Below are 26,410 nucleotides of genomic sequence, written 5' to 3' on the forward strand. Positions count from 1 at the left end.
AGCAGCTGCCTCTGCAAAGTTACAGACTGCCTGTATTCTGTACAGTGACAGTCTCTGCATATGCCTGCGCTGTAGTGCGCGCCAACTGAGAGGCTAGAAAAAATATGCGGTGCCTGCTCCCCGGGAGCAGTAACGGCTGCCGGACCTAAGCCACGCCCCCTCACTGCCGGGAGTAGAGCCCCGGCGCTAACTGCATCCGGTCTTAACCGGCAATAAACTAACCCCTGCTGCTCACCACTATGGCATAGTGCAGAGGGAGGAGGAGATCACATCGGCAGCAGTCACACAGCGCTGTCAGACTCTTTTAAGTGAGCCAGCGCTGACTCAGCAGTGCAGGGATGTTAAGAGATGCGCCAGCAGCTCGTAGCAGGGCAGTGCACAGCGCACCTATGTAATTACAGACTGTCTGAACAGTCTCCCTTGATGGGTATCCGCGCTATATGCGCGGTAGCTCCGCCCCTTGTAATAACGCTAGCGGCGTTATAACAGGAATCCAGGATTGTATGAGCCTGGGAGGGGGCGGAGGGGCCGCAGATCTAACTCAGTCCCCCGCTAGTCAGGGGAACAGAGCTATACTTACCAGCTGCTGGCATCAGGACTGCGGCTAGGCATAGGGAAGCACGGACACAGCTTCTATATTAAGCTGTGGCGTGTCCTTCCCTGAGCTACTGCCAGGGTGCCTGGGACCCGGACACGCACTCTTTATTAGTGGTGGCGGGTCCTCCTGATGCCTCCATGTAGCAGGCTGACAGACGCAGCACTCTGTCAGCCTGTCCTCAATGCTTGTTGAAGCTATGAAAATAAATAAAGTTAAAATAAAAGTAAAATTACTAAGTGTGGGCTGGAGCTCAGCCCTATGTGACCGGCTCTTCTCGGGCACATTTCTAAAACTGGGGCTGATGGGGCATAGAGGGGGAGGAGCCAGTCACACTTCTGAATTATTTAAAGTGCCAGGCTCTACTCTACCACCGTCTATACCCCACTGTCTTGAACTCCAGTGTCCCCTAGTGGATGAAGGAGAAATATGATTGTTGGGATATAAGAGATGACAGAAGCAGAATGTGGAAAATAAATGGGCATACACAGTTTTGCCAAGTCACCGTATGGTCAGAAATAACTATCACTCACCATCAGAACTCCAGCTATCATGCCGTCCTGTATGTTTCAGTGTGATATTTCCACCAAGGTCACATGAGGTTAAAATATTGTTGTGACCGGGAGCATGCAGAATCTCTATGCATTTGCCATGTAGCTGAGGGGACAGCGAGTAGTGCATTGGCTTGTAGGAAAAAGCAGAGCAGTAACCAGATAAGCAGGCTCGCTGGTAAAAATCCAACACCTTTTTTCTGTAACATTTGAGCAAAAAGAAAACCAGTAAAAAGCAGAGACAAACATATATGGGAATTAATGTGTTTGCGAAGAGACAAATCTTATGTGAACTGTAGAGGGAAAGTTTGTTCTGGGATATTTTTATTTTATTTTATGTTCTCACTGTACAATGCTCCTGGGATTTGAAGGCAATCCTTTGTAGCGTACCTGTCAGACCCAGATAGCGGGTAAATATCAGCTCCGTCCCAGAAATCTGTGCAGGCCTCAAGGATAATGTCAGCTGTTCCATGGGATAGCATCTGCTCTGTGTCTGAAGCGTTACATGAAGAATAAAGAAGCAGACTTATACGTATATACATACAGAGCAAGGGGTAAATTTACTAAAGTGAGAGTTTTTAGAAGGGAGTTTGAAAAGTGATGTTGCCCATAGCAACCAATCAGATTTTACTTACCATTTAACTAGCACCTTCTAGAAGATAATAGCTTGAATCTGATTGGTTGCTATAGGCAACATAACTCTTAAAACTCAATTCTAAAAAAAACAAGAGATATGGTAAGAACTTACCTTTGTTATCTCTGTTTCTACGAAGTCCATACGGTCCACAGGGTTGACCTTGGGAACCAAATCCGGGCACCACACAGTTAAAGCTCCCAGGATGCACTTGGGTCCACTCTCCCTATAACCCCACCCCCAAGCCAGAGGCACCTCAGTTAGTAAGTAGCCAAAGGCCGGAGGAGGAGAGAAAAAGAGAGAGAAAACTGGAACACTCGATAACCATACTCACAGAAATGGGAGACGGAAAACCAGTGACCAGCCACACAGCCCACTTGAAGCCAGGTGTGTAAGGGCGGGAGCCCTGTGGACACTATGGACTTCGTAGAAACAGAGATAACAAAGGTAAGTTCTTACCATATCTCTTGTTTTCTACTTCAGGGTCCATAGGGGGTCCACAGGGTTGACCTTGGGGATGTCCCAAAGCAGGTCAACCAAGGGTGGGGACGCTCCTGTGCTGAGAGGAGAATCCGCCGCCAAAAAGGAAGCATCCTGAGAGGCAAAGGAAACCAATGCCTAGAACCTTAAAAAGGTGTGGACAGAAGACCACGTGGCCACCTAGCAAGGCAAAACAGCCAAGGTGCCACAGCGAGCCACCCACGAGGGTTACATGTCCCGAGAAAAAACAAGCATCAACAACAGAAAGGCCTACCCATGGGTAGGCCCCTGAAGAAGACATACGAGGCCGTCCAGCCAACATTTGGCCATAGGCCGGCCATCCTTTCCTGTAAAAACCAGAAATCTCAGACCACCAATAAGGAGTCCGATTTCCATCAGGAACTTGAACGGATCACATAAATCCAGAGGCCGGACAACAGTCAATGAGGCCACACCAGTCGAGAGGACTGGGGACTGAATGGCTGCACCATAAGTTCCAGACTAATATGGAACCTAAAAATCACTAAGAAGAAACACAAGGTGAGAACAACTCACACCCTGACATGATGCCCTCCAGAAGAGGGAGCCACATGAGAACGCTCCCAATTCCGACACTCACCTGGTTGATATAAACTCCCTGAGAGAAAGAGAGAAAGCCAAAGCAATAGACCATGTAATGGCTATCACAACCAGCGGTTCCATTAACTTTCCCCGGAGTTAACGAAGAACCACTACTAACTCCCAAGGAGTCCCTAGGGAGGACAAATGGAGGCATAATCCAGAAAACACTCCAAAGGATGAACTGGATACCAGAGTGGAGCAATTCCATATCTTAATCATACTGACAGTGTAAAGATCCGCACTGTCAGGAAGGCCAGGCCGAGGGTGAAACCCAAGCCAGCCGGAAGGAATGCCAGAATATCTGGAAATCCTGGACACCAGAGGATCGTATCGACAGGTATAATACCATAAGAATTATGGCTGCCACAGTTTGTGGTAGGTCCCAGCAAAAGCTGATCCATGTGCTCTAATCATTCCAACGATGACAAAGCCAGGGAAGCTGTAAGACCACTGTAGGGACGCAGTCAAAGACAAACGACCCAGAACCAAGGCAAACCCCAGGACCCTGAGACAACAGGTCTGGGCAGTGAAGCATCAGGAAAGGAGTATCGATGGAGAAACTCCGAAAAACCAAGTACCCCTGACATCTGGGGCAATCAGGAGCCACCAGCAGGAAAGCATCTCCGTCTCGATTGAAACACTTCCCTCGAGAAAGAATAGAGACCGGAGAACACAGGTACGCAAATTGGAAGAACCACCTCACCGACAAAGAGTCACTGAAGGTTGATTTAGAATCCCCAGAGTTGGACTGTAACACCATAGTGTGATAGAGTCAGAAGGCCATGAGGGTCACCTCAGGAGGGCCCCCCCCCCCCCTGCTCACCAGGAGATGAAACCTCTCTTGGGGAAGAGACTAGTCCCCGGGATGCACGTCGTGACGGCTGAGGACTCCCGCTTCCCAATGGAGAGCACCTGAAATGAACACTGTCGAGATGGTCGGGAGGAGACCCTCAGACAATGTCCGAATGTATGACATACCTGACATTGCCACCCAACGAACAGTATTGCTAAAAAGGAAGCCACTGTTCTGACCCTGTCGGACTGAACTTTTTCAGGTTCACTGGGAAACAAGGGCTATGCCAGAGTGAAGGCCCAAGACAGGCTAAAGTTCCAACAAGTTAATTGACAGGGTGGAATCGACAGACATCCAACTGCACTGAAATGGATGCGAACCAGACACTGTCCTTAGCAAAGAATACCCTGGACGAGATGGCCATAGTCAACCGAAAAGGGACCGACTTGCCTCCGGGGAGAGCATCATCGTTTGAACAGTGATCAGACAGAAAAAACTTGTTCCATCTGGAGATAAGCCAATTACGGAAAGGCCTGGAATGGAACTAAGCCCATTCCACCCTTCCAAAGGCAGACACTGAATAGTGGACCGTGCATCCCAGAGTGTAAAGACATATGTCGACTACGCAGACATCCATGTACTCCTAATGGAAGAGTGGAGATGCCGTCTTACGCCAGAAGAATTCTCAGATTCTGAGAATCCAGCAGGGCTCCTAGGTGAAGAATACCCAGAGAGGGATGCAGGGAGGACTTTTCCCCATTGATTAAACGTCTGCACCCTGAAGAAGCCACAGTCAACCTGACCCGGCTGTAAAGTACCCCGGTGATCCTGCTAAGAGCAGGAGGCCATCCAGGTACAGGAGCATTGGGATATACTGAAGAACTGTCAAAATGCTGGTAAACCCCTGTGGGGCTGAGAACAGTCCCAACAGGCAGAGCCCGAAAAATCGTAAGTGCTGTGATACAGCAAACCTCAGTCCATGCTGAGGCAAGGTCTCTGTAAGTACCCGTAGGCACGCGTCCTGTATATCCAGTGATACCATAAAGTCCCCAGGTTCCAAACATAGTATGATGGAGCATAGGGATTGCCTCCTGAGCCCAGGTAGCTTTAGGAACTGGTTCAGGAATTGAGACAGAGAATAGGCCAAAGAGGACCATTCAGCCACCGCACCAGAAAGAAAGAAGAACAACCAGTCCCTCGCTGAGAAAGTGGGGATGGCCCAATTAGCTCCGCTTACCGCAACAACTGTATACCTTTCTAGATTTGTAAGGCCCTGTTCGGATCCGAATAAGGGCCTGCGTACCATCACATGGAAATAGGCCGCCGGAGCAAAGTACCCTCCTACCCACGTAGCCGCGGCAACTAGACACTAGTACCGGGCAAACTGAGAAAATCACCATCTCCCAGTGGTAGGCCTGTCTCGTCAGGCTGAAGATATATCCGTAGGTTCAGAAGCAGGATCGGCTGGCAGTCCAGGCCTGCTCGGTACTGGATATGTCGGCCCTTGTAAAGGCCGACAGTCTATGAAGAAACAGACCTTTAGGCTGACCCAGAGGACAAAAAGACTTAATAGACTTAGTCTGAGGCCCTGTAGTGGGCATAGCTGAAGGCGGGAAATTTGTACTGCCACTGTCAAGGTCAGGACCCAACAAGATCCACCCTATAGATGGTATCTGCACCTCTGCATTCCCAGAGCGCAGCCATAGGGTATTACAGAGGATACCGTCGCAGCCGGAACTCTGAAAGTTAGGAGACTGGTATCCAATATAGGCATGTCCACCTATGACAACTGCATATATTACGTGAGCGACCAAATACATTTGAACCCCAGACGTGTTGGAGGGGAAAAAACATTACAAATGCATCAGCTCAGTATGCAATAGTATTAACCAACCATGCTATAGCCATGGTAGGATGGGTAACAACCCCTGAAAGCGAGTATACTGATTTCAGGCAGAGTTACCACCTACGGATCGGAAGAATCCGACCACGCAGGAATGGGATGCGTAGTAACGTCTGTAATCCGACGAGTAACACGCCCATCCACCCCAGGAGGGGCTCGTGATGACCCTCAGGGAATTTGGGACAGGAGGCCAAACACTGTTGTAATACCTCATATCTGGCAACAGCCAGAGTCCCACCATGCGATCCACCCGCTAGTCAGCAACAGGGAACCAGAAGACACGTAATACTGAGGGTGTATGATACAGGTGTAGGTCAACATTCACTCTAACCAGAATGGACCTGCTACCAGCCCTAAAGCAGGGATAATAATACTTGAAATAGGCTTCCCCCCGTGTAAGAGGGAAAGAGCCCAAAACAGTATACAGTTCACGGCAGAGCCAACTGGGAAGTAACCACAGGGCGTCAACCACGCCAATTTGCGTTTCGTAGAAAAACGGCATCCACCCAGGGTGGCTGTTGTGGTAATCCCTGCTAGGGGCATGACAGACTATTGTGGCACCAGGGAGAATTCATATACACGAAAATCCCCTGCAGGGAGCGATAGTCTGTGTCACAGGGGAAGAGTGCAAGAAACTGCGAGATACCCTGAGATGAAAAAGGGCAGTATGGTGAAGTAACCCCAAGTGAGGTACAACAATGGGGCCCGCCCGGCGATCTGCAATTGAGAGGATCCCGAGAAAACAAACCGCCCAAGGGGGTCGTGAAAGGGGCCGGCACCCGATGACGCCACATACAGAACCCTTTAAGAGTTAGATCCTCCGCACTAACACCTGCAGCACATGGCTTGCAGGATAGTAAAAATGGGTGCAGTATAACGCTCTATCTCCTGGTCAGACATATCTGACCAAGCCTTGCGATCAAGCAGCACTATACTGGTCCTGAATGAAACTAAAAATTAGCTGCAGGGACCCATTTTCAGCGTATGCAACACACAGTTCCACTCAAAATATGGCAACGTGCAGCACGCAACAGTATGTGACAAACCTCACAAATATTAACAAGTATATAAATGTGAGGTCTCAGAACCACCCCAAGTACAGATGTATTAGGGCAGATAAGGAAAAGGGATAGATATACACTGACAGGTGAGAGAATAAAGTACAGTCCGCACTAGCATAAGTCACATACAATGCAGATATACACATATATACATAAACATGTCATATAATATACTGCACTATTACACTGCATGCAACTTACCCAGTCCTGGGCGCCCGCAGAGTCCGGCTAGTACAGACTCTGGGGTCCCGCTGAGATCCCCACATCTGTACTGGCGTCTCAGCGCCAGCGGGGTGACGGAGCGGTAGCTTAGACGTCCTATGGACAGTCCGACGCTGCCGCTCTGAAGAATCCAAAGAAAAAATAAAAAAACTTTGTCCTTTAGAAAAAATAAAGCTTAGGGGCTGCTAATCAGCTCCCCACTGCACTAAACGGTGACCCGACTCCGGCCGGGCACCAACTTAAACTGAGGTGCCTCTGACTTGGGGGTGGGGTTATAGGGAGAGTGGACCCAAGTGCATCCTGGGAGCTAAAAGCTTTAACTGCGTGGTGCCCGGATTTGGTTCCCAACCTATACCCCAAGGTCAACCCTGTGGACCCCCTATGGACCCTGAAGTAGAAACTGTCACTTTAGTAAATTTACCCCCAAGAACAAAAGCCAGCAAAGAAAAAGGAGGGATAAAGAAAACAACTTCAAATGAGACACATTCCGGTGGATGCATATGACAAAAGACAAGAAGCCGAAAGCCGGGTATCCACTAGATGATATAACGAACGATTCCGAGATCGTTCATTATATCGTCCAATGGATATGCCGTCAACGACCAGCGATGCGCGCTCCTGCTGGTCGTTGACGACGACGTTCATCGCCCGAACCTGCTGTCCAACCTGGCGATATCGTCAGGTTTTGCAGGTTCGGTGATGAGGGAGGGTGCCGGCACTGAACGATATCGTGAATGATATCGTTCAGTGTGTGCGCTCAATGTCGTTAAGGACATTGGGTCTCATTCAGTCGATGGCGCAAGCCCCGGAGCGAGAGAAAAATTCTCTCGCTCCGCTCACTACAAAAGGGGCAGCTGTCGATGGTGATCGACAGCTCGCCCCTTTTGTAGGCGGGGGTTGGCTACACAAACGGAGGCGTTCCTTAAGGAACGCCTGCCATTTTGTGGGCGGCCCCACTGACATCAGCAGTGATGTCAGTGGGGAGCTTCCTGCTCGATCAGAGCAGGAAGCTCCCTGTGGCTTGCAGGTGCCGAGACCCAACCTACGGTCTCGTCGCAAGCCCTGATGGTCTTGACCATCACGACCATCACTCTGGTTGGTCGCTAAGCTGTGGGTGGTAACCCACAGCTTAGCTAGCGACCAGGAGGCCGCACAAAAAAAATGAAGCGGTCGCCCTCATTCATAGAAAGCGATCACTGAATGAGGGCCATTGAGCACACCACTGCCGGGGACACACTACACGATATCACTTATGGAGCGGTATCGTGTAGTGGATATGCGGCATTATAAAGAGTGGAGAAGTGGACTAGAAGAGAAGTTGCCCATAGCAACCAATCAGCTCCTACCTTTCATTTTGTAGAATGTAATTGATAAATGATAACTAGAAGCGGATTTCTTGCTATAAGCAACTTCTCCACTCTTTAGAAAGCGTCATACACCTACCCCAAAGGTGTAGTTCCCAGAACTGAAAAATACTGCACAAGACTTACTGGTAGTGACATCTCTGACAAAAAGGCTGATCATGTGACTGAGGGGTGGTCTGCGCTTGGCACCACTTGGAAGCTTGGAAAGCATGGTCTCCTTCACAGTCTCCTCACTTGGAAGGTGATATAGAGCAACATGATTTTTTAGTTTAAACAGGTCCTTGGCTCCAGGAGTGAAACCTAAAAATGCAGATGATAAAGTTAAGCGATGGAAATGTGAAAAAGATAGCCCAGAAGTGAAATGAATGGGGACTAATAGATTTGGGAATGCCTCCACCATTTAAACTTCTTACCCTGCTAACTCAACCAAGTCTCTTCTTTGCTATTTCTACATTCTCAATAACTGTTATTCCATTGGCTCCTGCAAATTGGAACCTTTTATGACTCCCTCAAATATCCTGCCACCTACTGAGTGCTTTGGACACCATAAAAATAGATTTCCAGCCTCTCATCTATGTTCAGGCTTCAGACCACAAACACCTCATTAATACATTCTCTTTTCAAACCTCCCACATTAACCATTCAGATATCATTACTACCCCAAGCCCAGGATCGGACTGACCTGCCAGGGGGGTTGATAAATCCCTAGTGGCATGCCTGCTTTAGAGCTCTGTTCCCTTACATTCAGGGTCAGGGCTTATCCTTATAGTACTGCCTTTGGCCATTCTACATGGGTCAGTTTTCGGTTAATACAGCTGATACTGTGTGCTTGTAATGGTGAGGAGGGTGCAAAAACTGAAGAAACTCCATCCTCAGCATTGTCTGCTCAGCTGTGCTCTAACTGGCTGAATGACAAATCACACTCAAGCCAATCGGAGCACAGACATGCCCCCATCCTATACTGCTCTGCTGTGAATTGGGGAAGCTGGCCGGGAAAGAGATGGAGCTGTGCGGCTGCTGCTCCTGCGTCTGGGTGGTTTCTACAAAGATATGCTATGTCTGCAGCCCTTGGAGTAATGGCCTTGGAGTAATGTCCTGCAGTCATTCTGGTGTGAGTGCAATGTTCTGCAGCCCTACTGATGTGAATGCAATCTCCTGCAGACCTGTGAGAAATGTTCTGCATTCATACTGGTGCGAGTACACTGTCCTGCCACCCTGAGAGTAATGTCCTGCAGTTATACTGGGGAGAGTATAATGCAGAGGTTCCCAAACGCGGTCCTCAAGGCACTACAACAGTTCATGTTTTTGAGAGATCCATGGTTGGGCACAGGTGGTTAAATCAGATTGGGGAACTAATTAAGTCACCTGTGGTCAAGCATTGATATCCTTAAAACCTGGACTGTTAGGGTTTGGAAACCTCTGGTATAATGTATTGTAGTTATACTAGGGAGAGTGCAATGTCCAGCAGTTATACTGGTGGGCATGCAATGTCCTGCAACCCTGGGAGTAATGTCCTGCAGTCATACTGGTGTTAGTGCAATGTCCTGCAGCCCTGGGAGTAATGTCCTGCAGTCATACTGGTGTCAGCTCAATGTCCTACAGCACTGGGAATAATGTCCTGCAAATATACTGGTATGAGCAAAGTGCCCTGCAACCCTGGGAGTAATGTTCTGCAGTCACACTGGTGGGAGTAATGCCCTCAAGTCACATTGGTGTTAGTGCAATGTCCTGCAGCCCTGGGAGTAAAGTCCTGCAGTCATACCGGTTGGAGTAATGTCTTGCAGCCATACGGTTGTTAGTTCAATGCCCTGCAGCCTAGGGAGTTATGTCCTGCAGTCATACTGGTTGGAGTTATGTCCTGCAGTTATGCTGGTGTTAGTGCAATGTCCTGCAGCCCTTGAAGTAATGTCCTGCAGTCATACTGGTGTTAGTGCAATGTCCTGCAGTTATACTAGTGTCAGTACAATGTCCTACAGCACTGGGAGTAATGTCCTGCAGTGTTACTGGAGGAAGTAATGTCCTACAGTTATACTTTTATGTGCTCAGTGTGCTTCTGACATCAGTACAATTTTTTGCAGTACTTTGTATGTTGGGATCAGTGGAACATCCTACTGTAATTCTTCAACTGATATTACTACTACTATGTCCTGCAGTGCTACTTGTGGTTATGCTGGTATTACTAGCAGCGTTCTGCAATACTTTTTTTCATGAAATACGGTGGTGATATGGTGGTGTTAATGTCCTGCAGTACTGTACACATGAGATGCTGTATGATGTAATAAATCATAGGAATGAAATGTTTTATGTAAAATGTATGGTTTGTTATGTTCAAAATAAACTAAAGGGGACATTATATTTTTTTTTATTATTTATACTGATGGGGACACATTATAATCAATAACTAAAGGGCACATGATTACTACTCTAATAAAGAAACCTGCATTTTTGTGTATCACTGTTCTGAGAGGCATGTATGGGATCAGTGGTTGGAGGGTATGCTGGTTCTTGACAGCGGACCAATAGCATACTAGCATCAGGGTTGTAACACCTCCATGAGAGGACTCGTGACCACTGCTGCTACCTGAGGAAGTTCTCTCTCCTACAGATCTCAGCGCAAACAGGAGTTTCTGCAGGACTTGTGGGGATTCCGGCCACCCACTGGAGAACCACCACCGAGTGCAGTGGAAGGATACCCCAGGAAACGGGTAGAGCCAACTGGATTGATGACCCAGAGTGCATACGGGTTGGGTATAAGATCCCGGCGATCGGGATGCCGCTGGTCAGAATCCCGACACCCATAAGGAAATAAGGTAAGACTAACCCCTTACCCCTACCCCTCCCTCAGTGCCTAAACCTAACCTTCCACCTTAGCGCCTAAACCTAACCCTCCTTCCTAGTGCCTAACCCTAACCCCAACCCTCCCCCTAACGCCCGATACTTACCTTCGGGATGCCGGCAGTCGGGATTCTGGTGTCGGGATCCAGACGCCGGTATTTTGGCCGTCGGCATCCCAACTACAACCCGTGCACACACCAGGACAGACGCTGCAGCCTACTGGTAAGTGCATAGTGCGGGACGCCGCCACGACACAAGGACATCCAAAACCCTGACGACCACCTTCAGGTTGAGAGAGACGTATGGTGTGCAAAACTCTCTCAACTCGACCCCTGCACTCTGCGCCTTTCATCCTCTCATTACGCTCCAATTACTGGTTACAATTTTTTAGTCTACACCCACTCTGTAGAATTCTTTCCCTTGTACAATAATAGACTTTTTACTCCTAAACTTTCAAGTATTCCTTGAAAACTCACATCTTCAGGTAAGCCCCAAACCACAACCCCCTTTTAAACCTCCCTAGGCTATTTTAATTAACATATCTCTACACAGTGCATTGAAATTTTACATGTATTCTTTTTATGCTCAAACAACCTTCTGACCTCCAAACTAACAGTGCTTTGTGACTGTGGAGCCTATTCATGATGTTAATTTATCGCTGTCCAAACGGACCCCAATAATTAACATTCTAACTCGCCGCAACCACCGGAGAACAACTTATCATTGCTCTGGCGCGTTGACAGCTAATGCAAAATCAGCTGTCCCCGCGACTGGCTTCACTGCTCCTTTTCAGAGTAGTGACGGGACTGCGCACGTGTGACCTACATGTCACGTTTGCACACAAGAGCCCTGAAGTCCGGCGGAAGGGCCGGACAGGGGCGGACGTATTCGAAAGGATCCCACTACAGTGGGCCATTCCGAAAAAAAAAAAAGGTAAGTAGGAGATATCGGTTATATCTCCTGCTAAACCTTCCTGATGAATGGCCAGATAACATAATTTTAACAATTGCAGGTGAAAATGTGCATTTTCACCTGCTTTTGTGAAAAAGTGATGATGAATAGGCCCCTGTATCACATAGGTCCACTAAGCATTTTTTCCCTTGAAACCCAGCTTGACCAATAAGCAATATGTGGCACTTAACCTCATACATCAAACTCCTACTTTGCAAAAGATTGCAACTTCCAAAAAGGGTCCCAATACCTCTTTGTTTGTGAATACACATTTCTTTTTTCTTCCATAATTATTAATGTATGCAAGTGCTACATATCAATAAATAATATTAATCATAACACAACAATTCTAAATTTCTCACCAATAAGTCTGGAAAAGTCACAAAGTCCCCAAGGGATGTGTCCTGGAAGCACTGAGCAGTGCGTTTCATGAAGTGCAATGTGTCGCAGGTGATCGGAGAAGCAGCAGAGTGTGTTGGTCACCCCTGGGTTACAGAGGTTGAGTAACACATTAAGACCCAAAGGCTTTAAGGAGCTCAGATGGAGAGGCCAGTTAGACTCATCAAACTGAATGCTCTGGGGGTTTTGTTGGTCCTGGGACAACCGGAGCATCTCTAGGTGACAGTCACACACATAATCATCCACCTCACTGCTCAGCTGTAAGGGAGAAGAAATTATACAAATAGAGTTACCAACATATTAAACTTGCAGACAATCGAGGTACAGATGGGTTGGTGCGAAAATGGTAAATGTAAAAGTTCACAGGCTCCTCATACTATGTGCTATACCCCTGTGTTACCAAAAATGAAGGAAAAATACTACATACACCATGCATAATGAGCACAAAGGAGCCATTAGCATAAATGTACAGATCACCAGTTCAATAGGAAATATGTATATAATATGTGATTCCCCTACGTGACAGAGGGAGGGCTCTGCAAAAGACTTGTAGCATACTTCACCTGGCCTCCAGTGTCTTGGCTGAAGCTGACATTAGAACCCGAGGCATGTTTGTTCCGGCTATGAGGCTTTTTCTGTGTCTCGGTAGGCTTTGCAAGGTCATTTGTACGTTCAACACTCTCTTGTTCATTCACAATTTGTACTGCATCAGTGTCTGCCAACAGAGCTACCATCTCCTGTGGCTGTGGAAATAAATGATAATAAAATCCATTGGGGGAAGTTTCAGAACTACAGAGTATTGAAAAAAACACACAAGGAGGCATCACCTCATCATCCATCTCAGTCTGGCAGTAGGAGTGTAGAGATAATTGGTCAGTAACATCATCATGCCGGTCAGTGGCCTGGTCTACCCTACCACTAAAAAACAGGACTGTCTCTGGGCTTGGATTGGGCCAGGAGAGGACACCTTGCTTATCCACACAGCAAATGACCTGCAAAAGACGTAAGGCATTACTCATTTATGCACCATGCACTTGTAATACAGCGTTACACAACACTATTACAAAAATATATATAACAAGACTAGCTACAAAGGTTATGGCATTTTTCACAACTGGACATTTCTAAATGTAGGCTAATAAAAAATATCTCTCTCCATTCTTGTAACATGCCTACTACCCACTTCTACTGTAAAGTCTCAATGAGCTAGATGTCTGGTCGTTCCTGTTGTGGGGAAAAGGAAGGCTAAACAACTTGTAGGACATGAGTGCATTCTGTACTGTCCATCATTTAACTCTCACACATCAGTTGGCCCATCTAATGATGGCAGGAGGCAGACTGAGCACCATGAGACTTAACAGTAAAAGGCAGCTGAGCAATAGGAAGGAAAGTTACCTTTCTAAATATAGCATCTGTAAGGAATTATTACATCATTCCAAACAGTGCATTATGGATCTTAAAAGATAGTTGTCCTTATCAAGTTGGACACATGCACCCAATACAAGAGGGATGCTGATAATAAATAATCTTCTATTATAACAATCATAGGCCTATATCTGCAGTCCTATTTAGTCTTCCATGCTGCTTGGCCCAAACACCAACTGTCCTAATCTTATTAAATTTGACCAGCCAAGTATGACTGAACCGGACAGTAACCCTGTTGCCTGGGCCACAGAAGGATCAGCACCTGTGTGACCAACTTAAGTCATTGTCATACTCACTGTGACAGATCCCAGGCCATGCAACAAGCTAGACGTATATGCCAGAGTCTCACATTTTCCCATAACGACACGCAGGAATTGAGAGCACACGGAGCGTAATACCTCCTGCTAAAAAGATCACATGGATGTCACCCTTAAAAATACAGAATGGAGAAGGAAATTTGAAAAAAAAAAAAAAATAATGGGAAGAATAAAATGCGAGGCCAGAAAAGAAGTATAGCATACTTTTACAGGTAGAAATCAGAAGAATCATGAGCTGCAACAATTATCTGTGCGTTCCTTGCATACTGACCTGGGTAGATACAACTTCTGTATAACTGCTTAGAGTATCCTCAGAAAACTTAGCCACCTTGGGGTTGAGAATAAAGACTTAAACATTGCTGATGAGGGCACATCATAGAACATAGGGCAAAGAAGAAAGTAAAACAGTAACTGCAGTCAGACATCATTCTGCCTAATAACTCCCGATACTTAAAATAAGACCCCTGCCTGTACTTGCCTGTTGACAGGTGAACTGCATTGATTGTTCCCATGATTACAGATGTTGCTAAGGCGAGTCAGGTCACAACCTCCCTATCAACTAGCAGCAAAAGTCTGTTTCTCAGGTTTCAACATATGATTTTAGACAGAAGAACCATTTTAAGTAGGAAGAATACTTCCAGTACTTTGTATTACACAGGAGAAGGATTTTAATCAGGCACTGTCATTTCTGAGTTACAGTACATCAAAATACAATTACCAGGGAAGTAGGGCAGATTTTGCTCATTTGGGCCAGCACACGTGCTTCACACAGTGCAATGACCAGGATCCACATAACAGGGAAAAGAAGAGGTAGTACTGGCAGCACTGCATTCACCTACACACACAGAGAGACAGGAAATCACACACAAGTTCATCCAAAATGAAAAGGCCTCTTGTATAATGCAAAAATCAGCGTCTTGACAAAATGTGACATTTATTATGCAGCAATTGTTCTTTATTACCAGCCAACTGAAGCTCAGACAGGTCTTCATCAATTTTAAATAGACTTAAATACAAGCAGTCTGATGTGTACATGAAAATCTTTATTATTTCAAATTATTTTTTATTTTTCTATCAGTATACGGAACCGTTCCAGCACAGTTTCTCTAGCCAGTTAAGGTTACTTTCTTCATTCTAGTGCTTGGGACACAGGAACATGCCTCATTGTGAATTTGGACCCGTCCCTGGCATTGGGTTTAAAACCAGGGTCTCCAACACTTTTATCAGTGACATTGATTTGTCTTAAAGAACTTTGCTACTTATTCTTCACAATAACAACTTTAAACTTTGGGCAATTGCTGGTGGATAATTAACATGATCTTATTGATGTCCACATAAAATGCAAACGGAAAAGGTAATAGTGGTTGGAAGAATTTTATATCTATCCATTAAAATAAATGTGCAATTGAAATATAAGTATCTGCATAATTTCAAACAATGGGCACAATCAGCTTTAACGTTTGCAAAGAATGTGTAAAACTGAATGCACAAAAGCATACGCAGAACACAGACATAAAATAATGTAGTATAAAACCAGTACCTGGAGTTGCAGCAAAGCGTAGGCGGCCGGCGGAATTCCGGGAGCATGGAAGATGAGACGCAGGGCATTGGTGATGAGAAAGGCAGCCTGTGAGATTTTAAGAGTCAAATAATTAACATATCTTGGATAACAGAGGTACCACTAAAAACTAGCATAAATTAATATGTACTTGTACATGTAGGCTAGTGTTGCGAAAATGAGTAAATCTATCTTTAAACTAGGCAGCTAAGTTTGCTATTAAACATATAAATTAAAATATTCACCATTTCTTTTTTGTCCACTTTTGTTGTTGCCAAAATTAAACTGGAAATTATTATCAAAAGTAGGGAGGCCACAAAATGTTTTTTTCAATCCTGGGATTTGAGATTAAAAAATGCTCAATCCCGGGACTCCCGGGATTGAATTAGTCAATGGGGTGGTCATGCGGGCGCGGCTGAATAGGAAGGCGTGGGGCTTTGTAGCGTGACCCCTGACATCACGCTGCATACAGCCGCACAGCCGGGGTCCGGTGCAGCGTCTGAGTAAGTGCTGCAGGTGCTCAGCATAAAAAAAATACTAAATAGCGCATATGAACATGAGTCCCAAAATCCTGGGATTGGAAACTCCATAATCTGGATCGGCAGGATCCCGGGATTGGCCTCCCTAATCAAAAGCTAAACTCAAACACAGGCATTACAGTGTATAAGGCACATCCCAGATAACTTACAATAATAACAGGGACAGCCTGTATCAGTATCACTGACTGAACAGTGAATCTCTCATTATCTAGAGCAGTCACTGGGCGAGAGAGGGCCTGGTCCAGCCAGCTCCTGGAAAAGGATGATTAAGTTAGAGACACAGACGGTGCATGTGAACAGTTAACAATTGTGTTTAACACCTAGTTTTTCTTATTCATGACACAGAATGAAATGAGACCAAAAATCCGAGCCAGAAGGGATCAAGGACCTGATTCACTACAGATCGCAAGGGCGTATCCAATTGCGATTACACACGCAGTTCAACTGTGAAAGTATGCTAATCCACTGCGATTGCTATCCCATCGCAGCACTACACAGGCACGCCCACTTAGCACACATACGTATTACTGTTTAGCAAGACTGCGAAACCATCGGTACAATAGAGTACCATCACAGCCTCACGCACAAGCTCTGACCTTACTCATAAATGTCTAACTTCATCACACGCTATGAGACCTCATGATGTGTAAGGCATCGCAGTGGATAATTTATGCCTGCCCCTGCAACGGCGTCCGAACGCACTGGCAGGCCTTTTCGCCAACCACCCCTTGTCACCACCCACAAACAGCTCTTCCTGTCAATCACTCTGCGATGGGTCTGCGTAGTCATTGCGATCGCAGTCCCCATCGCAGCGGCCGGTTCGCGCACTGTGACGCATACACATAACGAAACAATCGTCCGAATGCGTGCTTAATCGGAGTTGCAAATGGTAGCGAATCAAGCCCCACAACGTGAGTGTAGGACAAAGGGGGGGCAAATCATTATAAACTCATGAAGGAGAGAGACATGGGTCAGATCATGATTTGGCAGAATTTAAGGTGCACAGCTTGCTTACACTCAGCAGAGGCAGCCATTCAGTGCACTGAACCATAAGTTAGGAGCATTGTATGTAGCTTATCAATTTACTAGCAATAGCTTTATGCTTCAGTGAGGTAATTGGCTCCTAGTGACTTGATAGGTTGCTTCATTATGAATGTTGATTGGGCAAAACGCGTGTTATCGATACCGGACAAGAGCCATTAGCGCTGATGGTACCTCACCACTGACTCAGAAAGAAGCCTGTTATCCTCTCTCCCACACACACCACCTACAGGTATTGTCTATCTTCTCTGCACACTCTCATCAGATAGTGTTTTATACAGGACTCCCATCGATGTTTTGCCACCTCAGGGTCTACTTCTTCACCACAGATCTCACAGCAGAAGTGCTTTACCCTTTTCACGCCACCATCTGCCCTCTCATCTACAGTATATAATGCTCAGATACACTGTATGAAAGCAAGGCAAAAGTGCATACTAAATCCAGACTTCATTTTCCTTCTAACTATTATTAATCACACAACCAGTATGTTCTGTTTAAATATAACCACATAAACTGTTGGTACATATATTCTTATATATCTGATTCAGCGTGCAATGCTGAACGCAGATTCCCAATTATTGGGAATCTGCGAGTGCGCAGGACCCATTCTGCGAGTGCGCAGAATGGGTCCTACGTAATCGCAGGCAGCCCCTTCGATGCCTCTGCCTGATTGACAGGCAGAGGCATTTAAGAGGCGGTGCGATGGTGGGGCCGGCCGGCGTTCCCGGAAATTGGAAGTGTAGCACGAAGAAGGATCCCTGTTCCATTCAAGCACTGTTGAAGCAAGAGCCAGAAACTCCCTCAGCTGTGTCTATCTTCTGCTCTGGAACACATTCTGTTCACTCATTCCACCCAAGGACCAATACACGTGTTTACCTCACATTGTCCATCACAGGGGTTTTTAGGACACGAAACAGATGATGCTGCTGAGGTTCTTGTGGCTCTCTCTTGCCATCAGAACGAGGGGATGGTGGTGGAGAGAAGGGAGGAAAGAGGTCTCCTGGTTCCAAAACTATGTGTTCATCATCCTTCAATTGAGAGAAGAGAGTGTTTTATGCACAGAACATTGACTTCATTCAATACATCATAAACAAAGCAGTGTGATTTAGTATTGGCCTTTAATGTACATGTATCTTTAAATCAGACAATGGGTTATGTCAGAGTTGGCCCTTGGCATAGGCAACCTAGGCACTTGCCTAGAGTGACCTGGCTCCAGCGGGGGCACCCAGGGGCGGGCTGGGCATAGGCGGCTACACTAACGGAGCTGGAGCAGCATCACGGCACCAGACGCCTCCTTACATCAATCGGGGCCTGTGCTGAACCCTGATTGGAGGAGCTCAACATTAGTTCCTCTGACATGATCCCCTGGGACTTGGGTACAGGATGCCAGCGCTCGGGATCCCGGTTGTCAGAATCCCAATGCCGGTATCCTGACTGGGTCACAATCCCAACAGATGAAGGTAAGTATATTACCCTTCCCCTCCCTCTCTGCAGTCTAAACCTAACCCTCCCCCCGTGCCTAAGCTTAACTCTCCCCCTAGTGTTTAACCCTAACCCCAATACTTACTGTTGGGATGTTGGCGCCGGGATTCTGGCGCTGGCATTCTGAGCGCCGACAGCTGGGATAATAACTACATCCCTCTCCTATTGCTCTATTCCCACCTCAAAGGTTTATTCTCTGTCTCGCCACCCACCTCACGTCACTGCTGTGTATGCACGATGTGGTATCCAGTGGCATTGAAAGAGTACTGTCTGGAAGTACCTCCTCCAAGAAGCAGGCGCAGCTGCATGTTAATGAGGAGGACAAAGAACCACGAGTCACTCTGAGGCAAGTTTGATTTTCTGTTTAAACTTCAAACTCCTAATCGTGTTTTAGAAACCAGTTTAGAACTTAAGCACAGGAAAAGAGGAACTGCTGCAATTATACAATACCTCACATAGACAGTCTTCCTGCAGCCCAAGCTCAGGGGGGATCAACATCAAGGAAGTTTATGTTCATGGTATAAATGTGCTTTAGATAGTTTCCAGTCATACTAGTTTCCATTCTTTAAAATGATTATTAATATAATAGAATAATATTTGATAATTATACATAGGATTGACTGCAATTTAAAGGGGGGACATTTCTAGTTTTCAACTTTCTCTCTGTGTATTTATTTATAAATTACTGTGGGGCCTATGTATCAAGCAGATTTTTACATAAAATTAGCACTTCAGATCACAGTCTCCCATTATTATCAATGGGGACAACGATCTGACCCCTATGTACGAAACTCCAAAAAGCAAAGCTTTTCAGAGTTTGGCCCGGTAGTAAACACTGCTGTAAGCAATGGAGGCTCCAGCTGAAACTGTGTGCATGAGCAGTGTCAGCTTCCACAGGAGAAGTCTTTCACAAACGTGAGAGACTTCTACAATTTGCCGGGGATATAACTCACAGGGACAACTGTTACCCGCAACATGTGTCCTGCAAGTTTCATAAAAATTAAAATATCCCCTGCAATATGGATAATCGCGGCAGTTCTGGGATTATAAGTACATAGACCCCTGTATGTTTGTGTTTTTTTCATACAATGCTATGGGAATTCAGTTAAGTAAATTTGTTGTATTGGAAGCAGTTTTCCTTCGTTAGGCCACAAAAGATTGAGGGTTACGCTACAAAATAAAGTTGTTCGTTTTTATTGTTAAAAATGCTTTCTGTTTAAAGATACAAGCACAACCCAAATAACTTATGTTCATTTTATAACCTTCAATTACATTCACAAGAAAACAATGATTTTAAATACTAGTAAAATTAGATTTGTCTCACACATTAGTACCCCCATTAAATATCATGTATATACTCCTCTTATATGCCATATAATGCATGATTCCCCATTGTGTACCTACAGGCACAGTCTATGCTGTCTCTCCTGTCTAGTGCAACAAACCCCAAGAGCCTGCATTGTATTTGTTTGTTCCTAATTCCACCAGATAGACAAAGACTAAAAAAAAAAAAAAGAAAAAAAACAAACACACAACACAGGCTGTGCAGTCTAGGACTGATGATTGAGAGAGTCTCACGTTTAGAGCAGGCACATGGAGTGTGGGTATTGTACACAACCCCTCTGGCTGTCGCCTCAGTGTGTCCGTAAACCACCTTAGTAGAGGAGCTAACAGGTGCTAGACACAAAGTTAAAAATTAAAAGCAAAATAAAAAAATTTAACAAAAAAGTAAAATAAAATGTTAGTTTTTTTTTTTCCCCTCTAGCTCTGATTCCTGGGTGTGGAACAGAATTTATCTGTATTCTCCCACTGCAGAAAAATAAATGACCCTGTATGATATAAGATAAGTACAGGTAAAATACTAAATAAATTAGCCCCTCTCCCTTGGGAACAATCCTCTAAGCCACTACCAAGCCTCTAGTGGAAGAATGAAACGTAGTTAGTAGGAAGTTAGCAGCAGTAAAAAAAAAAAAAAAAACTGCGGAACTATCTCTACAGAGATAATAGTAGTAGAAGTAGAAAAGATTAAAGAAAAATTAATCATTGATGACCCACAGCACCGCTGCTACCCTTCAGGGACTGCCTTGGAAAGTCCGAACTCTCAGCAATCCCAAACGAGCTAGGCTGCTGCTGTGCATGCATTGTCTACTGGGGACTCGGGGAGCAACACACAGAGTTAAAAATTGCTCAGTGTGTACGGATGCACACCAATTGGATAATCGCTCTGTTGGGTTACAGCGTTTAATAGGCTCTGTACAATTTGTCTACAGTTGTGTTTCCAGCTTAAGTCTTGTTGCTTAGTTCAATGGCACAATAGGCCAACGTGCAGCCAGCAGTAGATATAAACTATACATCATTTCAAAATAGGTGATTACCTGATTTTCAATTAGGAGCACGAAACTTTAGAAAAATTTTCCACTACGAAAGTAATGAAAATGTGTTCATCATGAAACAACAAGTAAGTAGGCTCGTGTACCAGGGACACACACTCTAGACTTCTAAAAGAAAGCCTTATTATGACATTTGAGACATTAAAAGACTTTACGGCATAATACACATTTACATTAAAAGTAAACATTATAAATGTACAACTAGCAATATTAACGTTACTCCACAACCATAAATTATTTAGAAAAAACAGAATGTACTTGTATCAGTGATAAGAGGTCTTAAATGTGTTACTACTCAGAGAGGACCAGTCATGTTTCAGCAAAAGGACGTCTTACATAGCGCCTTGTGCGTGTCCATAAGATAAAAACAGTACCTTCATGCTCCCTTCATACAAAAGAGGGCATTAACTAACATATATTAAATAATTTTATCAAGTCAGCTGCAGAAAGTGATTCTTGATCTTCCTACAGTAGGTGGCCTTCTCCTACAGCTTCACTGCTTTAGCAACGCACAGGAGCCTTAAAGTACTGTAGGTGGTAGTCATCCAGAAGTATCAGCGAGTCTCAGTAGCCGCCATTTGGAATTTATAAATAGCCTACAATAGACCATCAGGGGACTGGGGCCCTGATTTAGAACCGGACGCTCTGACAGAGCGCTCGCTCTGAATCAGGGCCGTCCTTCTCTTTTTTTAGAGCGGCCTCCTGGCCGCTCGCATAGCTGTGGGTGACCACCCACAGCTATAGCGAGCGGCCAAAAAGATGGTCGCGATGGTCAAGACCATCGGGCTTGTTACGAGACCCTTGTGGTAGCCGAAGGCACTCCCACTTGACATCACTACTGCTATCGGTCCCAGACGGTAGGCGTTCCCGTAAGAACGCCTCCGTCTGGGCAGCCAGGCCCCTGGCACGCCCACCAAAGGCTTGGCCGTCGCTATCCGGGTCCGTCGTGCGCATGCGCACTGGGCCAACATCGACCCGTTTGCAAGCGCTCGCGAGCGGGTCTGAATTAGGCCCTGTGTGTGTAAATTGTCCTGAAGCTGAAACATGACAGGTCATCTTGAAGTAGATTACAGTAACACATTTACCTGCTTACCTTCATGCCTCGGAGAGATGCAAATGATTCTTGTCCTGGCCTCAAAGCAATGACATCCCCATCTACCAGCAGGCTTACTGGAAGGTTCACTATTCGCCCATCTCTATAAACCCAGTGAAGGGACCATGATGGGGCTGAGGGCATGTACAAGTCAGGGTAGAGGTTATCACCCCATACTAGCTCCTGCTCGCTATTCAGAGACTCTGAAAGGATGCAGCAAAAGGGAAAAATGAACAGTTAGCTAGAAAGTACAAGCAGTTATTACCCAGGATCAATCTCTCTATAATCCAGATATATAGATTATATACTCTGTAACTAGCATATAGTAATATATATATAATATCTGTACAGGTATACTAGAAGGTTTTTGAACCCTTAAAAATGTTCTGCATAGATATGACCTTGCATGTGTTCAGATCTAAATCAAACAAACAGATTAAAAAGTTCCCATCGAATGCCACACAATAGGATATTTACGATACATTGCAGTCAGGATTCCAGAGATGACATAGCACTGAAACAGCCCTGTTATATGTGCTTAATGATACCTTGATGTCAAAAGATAAAGGTAATTGTTCAATCTTCATTCTTCTGGATATTTCTACCATGTACCCTGGAATTCTGAGCGCCTGAAATATTTCTGTGAATTGGATAGCACAATGCTTACCTGGTCCAAATTGTTTCGCACTGGCAGGTCACAGTGTGTTCTCAGGAGTAATAGTCACCGTCATGAATGCCACTGCCAAGAATAGGTTTTTAAATGATCACCCAAGCTATTTATAGTTCACATGCCACCACTGGTTCAGATAAGCAGACATCATGGCCTGACTCAGACCCACTCGCGAGCGCATAGCACTCACAAGTGGGTCTATGGTGGGCCATTGCGCGTGCGTGAGCCCCGGAGCGAGTGACAAATCGCTCGCTCCGGGGCTCACTACAAGACGGGGTGGCTGTCGATGTTGATCGACAGCTCGCCCCGTTTTGTAGGCGAGGAGGGGGGGGGGTGGCTGCACAAATGGAGGCATTCCTGAAGGAACGCATGCCGTTTGTGGGCGGCCCTACTGACATCACTCGTGATGTCAGTAGTGGACTTCCTGCTCTATTAGAGCAGGAAGTCCACTCGGGCTTGCGAGACCTGAGACCCTACAATAGGGTCTCCTCTCAAGCCCAATGGTCGCGATAATCGCGACCATCGCCAAGCCGCACGCACACACTGTGAGTGGACACCCACAGCTGTGCGAGCGGCCTGGAGGCCGGTCAAAAAAAGAAAACTAGGGACACCCTGATTCAGAGCAAGTGCACGCAAATCTGAATCAGGCCCTAAATGCGTATATTTACCTATATGCAGAGTTGCATGCATCATTGTGGTGTGCCCACCCCCTATCAGTAAGCTTATTTTGTCACTCATCATCACCTGGGTGAATTTGCACCATACTATATTTGGTGCAAAAGATATGACTGGAAAGAAGCATATTTATGCTTCCATCTAATGCCATATACTGGTAGGTTAATTGGCTAATGACAAAAAAAAAACAAAAAAAACACATGCCTAGTGTGTATGGGGGGGAATTCAATTAGCCCCGATAATTTATCAGGGGTGAAAGGGTGATAGCCTCTGGCTAACTTCTGAGGCTATTCAATTATATACCCCATTTCACCCGAGCCTGTTGGTAATGCCCGTTAAATGAACAGGCATTTACACATGTTAATGGCCATTAACACAGAGTCTGTGATAACTTCATGGACCCACAGCAGGTGTTGACTGGGTGTTTTCACTCGTTAACTGGCTCGACCCTAAAAATTAAATTTTTGTGCTTACCTGTTAAATCCTTTTCTTTGATTCTATAGATGGCTTTACTCTGGGTATAGGTTGGTGGGATGGGGCCAGGGCACCACACAGTTAATACATGACATTTTTCAACAAGGGTTTGTCCGGGCCATCTTAGAGGTTAGACACGGGGGAGAAAGGGAAAGGTTTAGGTAGCATAGCTGGGTTAGCGTTAGGTTTTAGGGGGCGGAGGTTAGGGTTAGGTTTAGGCACGAAGGGGGGAGACTTAGGTTTAGGTACTAATGGGGAGGGCTAAGCTACGAGAAGGAAGGGTTAGGGGGAGAAGGGGGAGGGTAAGTATACTTACCCGACCCCTATCGGGATACCAACCATCGGGATGCCGCTGTCAGTATTTTGAGGCAACCAGACAGCCGGCATTACATACCGATTCCGTGGCCCCTATGGAATCAAAGAAAAGGACTTATCAGGTAAGCACATAAATCTCCTTTTCTTTTTCCTCCATAGGGGACACAGGCTTTACTCTGGGATGTCCCAAAGCTATTCCCCTATGGTTGCATCAGGCGAGGCTAAGGTATCAAAGGAATAGAACTTGAATGGGCAAAGGACCACGTGGCTGCTGTACAAAGGTGCTCCGCAGAGGCACCACGTTGCACTGCCCACAAAGTTCCTACCGACCGGGTAGAATAAGCCCTCAACACGGACGGTGCAGGAAGGTCCGCTGCCGCATTAGCGTGGCAAATGGATCAGTTGCACTATCTGGCCAGCATTTGTGAAAGTCATACAGGACAAAGAGAGCATCTGTCTTACGCAAGTCCTTTGTCCTGTTTACATAAATCCAGAGAGCCTGAACGACATCCAAGGAGACCTCCTCCGCAGTAGAATCTGGAACCTGAAAAGAAGGAACCACAATTTCTTGATTAACGTGGAACCTGGAAACAACCTTAGGAAGGTAGCCTAATCGCGTGTGAAGGACAGCCCTGTCCTGATGAAAGATCAGAAACGGGGAGCGATAGGACAATGCGCTTAAGTCCGACACCCGCTGGGCAGAAGCTATGGCAAGAAGGACGACAGTCTTCCAGGTAAGCCAACGAATGTCCACTGTGTCTAAAGGTTCAAACGGCGAAGACTGAAGAGCCCTAAGAACCAAAGACAAATCCCAAGGAGCCACCGGTGATACAAATGGGGGCTGTACATGGAGGACACCCTGTAGGAAAGTCCGCACATCCGGTAACAGCACAATCTGTCTCTGAAAGAGAGCAGAGAGGGCTGAAACTTGCACCTTCAGTGAACCAAGCCAAAGGACAAAATCTAGCCTTGCCTGCAAAAAGAAAGAACGTGACAGAGACAAAAAGACCTGGGGTTAAGATTCCTAACCGAACACCAGTAAAAGAAAGTCCTCCAAACCCGATGGTAAACTCTGGCAGAAGAGGGTTTATGGACTTTGAGCATGGTACTAATGACTGACCTGGGAAATCCCTTAGCTTTTAAGATGGATGTCTCAAGAGCCACCCCGTCAAAGCAAGGCAGGCCAGATCCAGATGCAAGCACGGGCCCTGAGACAAAAGGTCTGGCCGCAGTGGAAGATGCAGAGGAGCATCGACAGAGATACCCAGAAGATCCGCTTATCACGACCTTCACGGCCATTTGGGAGCCACTAGGATCACCGTGCCAGCCTCCAACTTCAACTTGCGGAGGACCCGCAAAATCAGAGAGAATGGAGGGAAAAACGCACAATAGCAGTAAAGGTCCATTGAACCGCCAAGGCGTCCACCAGACAGGCCTCCGGACCTCTGAACCTGGAAATTGTGCAGAGATGCCATCATGTCGATATTAGGCTGGGCTGAGGAATTTCATGTATTAACTGTGTGGTGCCCGGGTTCGATCCCACCAACCTATACCCAGAGTAAAGTCTGTGTCCCCTATGGAGGAAAAAGAATTGGACAACTGTGGCCTGTCTAGAGCTTAGTCGAACAGGGAATTCCTTATTTCCTGGTGTATCGGGGAGTGGAATGTACAGTAGCACACATAAGTTGATAAGGCCATACGAATGAGCATTAATTGGTCCAGGAAAAACATTACTTACAGAATTACCTCACAACCAGGGGTGAACCTCACTGTTTTGCTGCTTGAGGCAGTAACTAATGCTGGCCATACACGCTACAATTATCGGGGCGATCGGATCGACCCGATAATTGTAGCGTGTGTGCGGGCGACCGAGGGTTAAATATTGCTCGGTCGGGCATGCAGGATTGTCCAGCATGCCCGTCCGATGCGATATTTACCCGGTAACTGTCGGACGCATCGGGCAGTGTATGCCCAGCGCGGCCGACAGACAGACATTTCCTGTGTTCCTTCCTACGGAAAGAA

At 46.1% G+C, this 26,410-nt stretch overlaps 1 protein-coding gene across 11 annotated transcripts in view; it reads right to left on the bottom strand.

The window, feature by feature from the left end:
* TMEM94 (transmembrane protein 94) overlaps positions 1-26,410 on the bottom strand; it is a 78,148-nt gene that overhangs the window by 36,642 nt on the left and 15,096 nt on the right. For 9 of the 11 annotated variants that reach the window (XM_088482566.1, XM_088482565.1, XM_088482564.1 and 6 more), the window contains 13 exons: positions 22,255-22,457; positions 18,166-18,317; positions 16,398-16,500; positions 15,692-15,778; positions 14,870-14,986; positions 14,423-14,479; positions 14,131-14,238; positions 13,237-13,401; positions 12,973-13,152; positions 12,373-12,667; positions 8,351-8,524; positions 1,537-1,639; positions 1,129-1,346 (listed from right to left, as the gene is read on the bottom strand). In XM_088482566.1, coding sequence (XP_088338692.1) covers positions 1,129-1,346; positions 1,537-1,639; positions 8,351-8,524; positions 12,373-12,667; positions 12,973-13,152; positions 13,237-13,401; positions 14,131-14,238; positions 14,423-14,479; positions 14,870-14,986; positions 15,692-15,778; positions 16,398-16,500; positions 18,166-18,317; positions 22,255-22,457 — 1,962 coding nt within the window. The remainder of the gene's footprint in view (positions 1-1,128; positions 1,347-1,536; positions 1,640-8,350; positions 8,525-12,372; positions 12,668-12,972; positions 13,153-13,236; positions 13,402-14,130; positions 14,239-14,422; positions 14,480-14,869; positions 14,987-15,691; positions 15,779-16,397; positions 16,501-18,165; positions 18,318-22,254; positions 22,458-26,410) is intronic. The other 2 variants (XM_088482568.1, XM_088482569.1) reach the window with 2 other exon arrangements.

Source organism: Taudactylus pleione, unplaced genomic scaffold (assembly GCF_031769625.1).
Source record: "Taudactylus pleione unplaced genomic scaffold, aTauple2 ptg000290l, whole genome shotgun sequence".
Taxonomy (NCBI): domain Eukaryota; kingdom Metazoa; phylum Chordata; class Amphibia; order Anura; family Myobatrachidae; genus Taudactylus; species Taudactylus pleione.